This window comes from Babylonia areolata, chromosome 25 (genome assembly GCF_041734735.1).
Source record: "Babylonia areolata isolate BAREFJ2019XMU chromosome 25, ASM4173473v1, whole genome shotgun sequence".
Lineage (NCBI taxonomy): Eukaryota > Metazoa > Mollusca > Gastropoda > Neogastropoda > Buccinidae > Babylonia > Babylonia areolata.
In genome coordinates, this window is record NC_134900.1 from 14147766 (window position 1) to 14152765 (window position 5000).

The following is a 5000-nucleotide window of genomic DNA, read 5'->3' on the forward strand; positions in this document are numbered from 1 at the left end:
TGGAAGTTTAATTTATTTTGCAAACGTTTTGGTGCAGATAGTAAAAAAAGGGAAATTACTCTGTAATTAATGCTAGGGGACTTAATTTGCTTTAAACTGATCTTTCTCATCTTAAACATTACATTTTGAAATTATACTCAATACATAAAAAGCTTGGATTTTTTTTTTAAAGTGTATCACAAGTGAGTCTTGAAGGCCTTGCCTCTTGTTTTTTTGGTTGTTGTTTTTGTTTTTGTTGTTGTTTTTTTGTTCAAGAATCTTGATACGTGCAGACCTGCTCGTGCCAGAACCTTCTGTGTGTGTGTGTGTGTGTGTGTGTGTGTATTTTGTGCCATTTTTTCTGCGATTATTCAAATCTACAGTTTGTCGTTTGGCTCCCACCCTGTTTAGAATCTTCTTTGCTGTGATGCTGAAACACGCATTTGGTCCTGTAGCTGAAGGTATCTACCTCCGAACCAGGACAGATGGAAAGCTCTTCAACCTCTCCAGACTAAGAGCCAAGACTAAAGTCCAGCTGAGGTGCCTGCGTGACTTCCTCTTTGCAGACGACGCAGCAGTAACCGCCCACTCAGCCGAGGACCTACACCAGCTCATGACTTGCTTCAGCGATGCCTGTCAAGACTTCGGGCTTACCATTAGCTTGAAGAAAACACAGGTCATGGGACAAGATGTTGACTCTCCCCCAGCAATCAGCATCAATGACCATAAACTGGATGTCGTCCATGACTTCGTTTATCTGGGCTCAACTATCTCAGACACCCTCTCACTTGACGCAGAGCTCAACAGGCGTATCGGCAAGGCGGCTACCACCATGACCAGACTGACAAAGAAAGCATGGAACAACAGCAAGCTGACTGAGCACACAAAGATCGAGATCTACAAAGCCTGCGTCGTGAGCACCCTCCTGTATGGCAGCGAGTCCTGGACTTTGCGTGCCCGACAAGAGCGAAAGCTCAATGCTTTTCACATGCATAGCCTCCGACGCATTCTGAACATCACCTGGCAGGACAAGGTCCCAAACAACACTGTCATGGAAAGAGCTGGATGCACCAGCATGTACACGCTGCTGAAACAGAGACGTATGCGCTGGCTCGGCCATGTCGTGCGCATGGACGACGGACGGATCCCTAAAGACCTCCTCTACGGAGAACTTGTGCAGGGAAATCGTCCCACAAGCAGACCACAGCTGCGATTCAAAGACGTGTGCAAGAGGGACCTAAAGGCCTTGAACATCGACCAGAACAACTGGGAAGCAACAGCCCTCGAACGGTCAGCCTGGAGACAGACTGTGCAGAAAGGTCTTTCCAAGTTCGAAGAGACACTCGCTCAGCAGCACGAGGAAAAGAGAATGAGAAGAAAGGCTGCAGCCCAGGCAGACAGACCAGCGTCAGACTTCATCTGTGCCCTCTGCCACAGGGACTGTCATTCCCGCGTCGGACTGGCCAGCCACACCCGACGCTCCACCCGACGTTTTGTTCATCGATGCCATCGTTCTGAGGTTCAGCCGCTTGACTGGTTCAAAGAAATGGTCATTTGCCATCAGTCTCTGCGTGATGAACGCCTCCTTCGCGGCTTTACCAGTTTTTTCTGCTCTCAACACATCATGCTGAATGCCAGCTGGGACAGATGCTCCAGATGACAGGGCAATGAGTTTGACTGAGGATTCCTCACAGAAAGGGTCGATGAAACTTTTCATTGCATCCGGAGTCTTCATGACGTTGCTTTCGCTCTTCAGTATCTCAGAAGGACGCAAGTCACGATGTCTACTGCCAACCTCACCACCTTGTACCATGCCAGCCATGCTGAGAGTTGCATGAAGATACTTTGTCCTCTTATGGGTTGTCCTGACTTATCTGTGGTAGGCCTCCTGGTTGGACAGCAGTCCCGTGAGGCCAGCGCCACCTCTGCCAGCTCCTCCTCGGCTTTTGGCGTGCTTCATGAACGTTTCTTCCATGGTCTTGTCCACTGCACAGTGATTGCCAGGAATGAAGGACCTTGCCACGCTGAAAGCACCTCTCTGCAGCATCTCCTTGGCTCCAGGATGTGACAAGTCAGTGTTTGCCAAGACGACTGAGAAGAAGGTCAGGTAGTATGCGTAGTTTTTACCATCGAAACCGAAGATGAGGTCTGGCATTTGGGACATCGTTTGTGCGTAGAGCAGGAAGTCGTTGATTTTGACAGCCTCATGGAGCACAAGGACAAGCCATACATGATCGATGTACGACAACCAAAATTGTGCAGTTGGTCCAAAGGCTCCTTCTCTGACTATCTCTGAACTGTTCGTACTCTGCCATGAAACTGACGATAGCTTCATCTTGCTGAAGCTCAGTCAACGTCTCTTTTGAGAAGAAACATGAGGCTGTCTGGAGTTTGATCATGCTGTCTCCTGACAGTGTCGGAAAAATAACGTGTCTTCATCTCTGATTTCAAGATATTTTTCCAGCACCGATCGTTCTAGACTCTCAAGCATTGTGTTATGACAGAACAATGTTCGTTCATAATGTTTGCCAGACAGCACCCCTTGCAGAGAACCAGAAGAGATCAGGCCTGCATCCAGAAGGATGTCTCGAAACCCAGAACCATCCAGCTTTTTCCCAAGCATCTTGAGGTACGCACAGGCAAGGTGGAATGTACCGATCAGAATGATATGCTTCTTGTACCAGTCAGGTTGGTTCCCGATGATCAGGTAGGCTTTCGTACAAACCCCAAGATCAAACGTAGTGACAACGTACTCTTGTCCAACCTCTCCCGTGGCCTCCTCTGCAAGTCTCAAGCACTCCTGGACTGTCTTGTACTCGGTGATTGGGTGATGGATCACAGGGTAGTAGTCCAATGTCGTCTACTTTGCTGGGTTCTACCCACACTGAAATGAAGCCAGCCCACGCTGGTATTTCCTGATCTGACATGCTGCTGTATTTCCGGAGAAGAATCCATTGGAGGTTTGAACTTTCTTGAGAGCATCTTCACCTCCATCAACTGTCAAGTGCCTAATTGCAAAAGGTGGGCTTTTCCGCTGGGTTACGAAGCACTCTGGTAAATCCTCTTGTGTCAAATGCAGAGATTGCTCACCGGTTCTTGGAATGGATGGCATCACGTGGTACATTCCACCATGGTCAGTCCCTTCAACTTCTTGCAGCATGATGCCGTGTGCTGTGTGAACGGAACTCAGGCCGTGGACTACACTCAACAGTTGGTCAAAGTTGTCAAACTCAGAGTGGAATACAGATGGCGTTGTCGGATTTACTGCGATCTGTGTACTGAGCACGTTTGAGGCTTCTTCCAAAGCTTTCCCGATAGCACACACACACACACACACACACACACACACATATATATATATATATGTGTGTGTGTGTGTGTGTGTGTGTGTGTGTGTGTGCTTACACTTGGAAAGTACACATAAACTTTTTTTTTCAATAAAAAGACCAATTTGAATTTGTAAAGAATTAAATTTGCGTCAAAGCCAAATAGGGGGTAGGGGAGATAACCCGGCGACAGAGGACAGCAGAATAGGCCCATGGTGATGTGGCATAGCTCAAAAGAATCACAAGAGACTGTTCTTTGAAACTGTGGTGTACTTTATTTCTAATAAGTTGCACAGTTTTCGAGAGAGACAGTTTATTGCAAACACTTTGGCAAATTCACAGTTCTCAACGTGTGACAGGCGGTGGGTACACACGTAGCTTCAGTGTGGTCACTTTATTGCATATATTGTCGTTCTGATTATGGCGTATTGTGCAGAAGGCATCACTGTCAACAAAAATATAAAGGAAATTCTCGTAACTCAAATAACAAAGACACAGGTGATCACCAAACTTATGGAACGTTTTGGACCGACGAAAAGCAGCCACGGCACCTGAGATGGTTACCCTTCAAAATTAAGCCAGAAGGGACAGTGAGTCCCAAGATTTTTTTATGTTAACATGATTTTTCAGGATCTATATACTCTAAAGCACCACACACAAAAATACATATGACAAATTTATTAGGCGGGGTGAAAGGTGGACCGTTTCTCCTGACAGACTAGTTTGTGAGTGCGCACGCGCGCGTTTGTGTGTGTGAGTGTCTGTCTGTCTGTCTGTGTGTGTATGTGTGTCGATGTGTATGTGTGTCTGTATCTATGTGTGTGTGCGTGTGCGTGTGTCGGTTTGTATGTGTGTGCGTGTGTGTGTGTGTGTCTGTCTGCGTGCGCGTTTGTATGTGTGTGTACATGTGTGTGTGTGTGTGTGTCTGTCTGTCTGTGTCTGTGTCTCTGTTTTTCTGTATGCGCACGTCTGTATGTGGTGTGTGTGTGTGTGTGTGTCTGTCTGTCTGTCTGCCTGTCTGTCTGTCTCTGTGTGTATGTTTGTCTGTGTGTATGTCTGTCTGTCTACGTTTGCTTGTTTGAGTGTGTGTGTTTGTGTGTGTGTGTGTGTCTGTCTGTCTGTCTGTCTGTGTCTCTGTTTCTTTGTGTGCGCGCGTCTGTATGTGGTGTGGGTGTGGGTGTGTGCGTGTGTTTGTCTGTCTGTCTGTTTGTCTGTCTGTCTCTGTGTATCTGTCTGTCTGTGTATACGTATGTCTGTCTGTCTGCGTTTCTTTGTTTGAGTGTGTGTGTGTGTGTGTGTGTGTGTGTGTCTGTCTGTCTGTCTGTCTGTAAGCGCGCGTGCGCGCGCGCGTGTGTGTGTAAGCGTGTGTGTAAGCGCGTGCGCGTGCGTGTGTGTGTGTGTGTTTGAGTGTGTCTGTCTGTCGTGTATGTGTGTCTGTGTGTCTGTCTGTACATGTCCCGGTGTGCCCACAGAGCCCACCGCGTGCCAGAAGATGGAGTTCCTCAGCGCACGCAGGTGCAAGAACGGCGGCACCTGTGTGGATAACGGAACTTCTGTCAGCTGCGTCTGTCCCCCTTCCGTCACTGGCGCGGACTGCGATGAAGGTAATTAATATATTCATCACGATCATGATCATACTGCTACAGCTGCTGCTACTGCTTTGCTGTTTGCTGCTCCAGTTGCTGCTGCTACTGC

At 47.8% G+C, this 5000-nt stretch overlaps 1 protein-coding gene across 1 annotated transcript in view; it reads left to right on the forward strand.

Moving 5' to 3' along the window:
• Positions 1–5000, forward strand: part of LOC143300048 (scavenger receptor cysteine-rich domain-containing protein DMBT1-like) — a 36614-nt gene that overhangs the window by 13919 nt on the left and 17695 nt on the right. The window contains exons 4-8 of the mRNA XM_076613601.1: positions 1863–2043; positions 2512–2608; positions 3059–3254; positions 3665–3667; positions 4778–4909. Of these exons, the coding sequence (XP_076469716.1) occupies positions 1863–2043; positions 2512–2608; positions 3059–3254; positions 3665–3667; positions 4778–4909 (609 nt within the window). The remainder of the gene's footprint in view (positions 1–1862; positions 2044–2511; positions 2609–3058; positions 3255–3664; positions 3668–4777; positions 4910–5000) is intronic.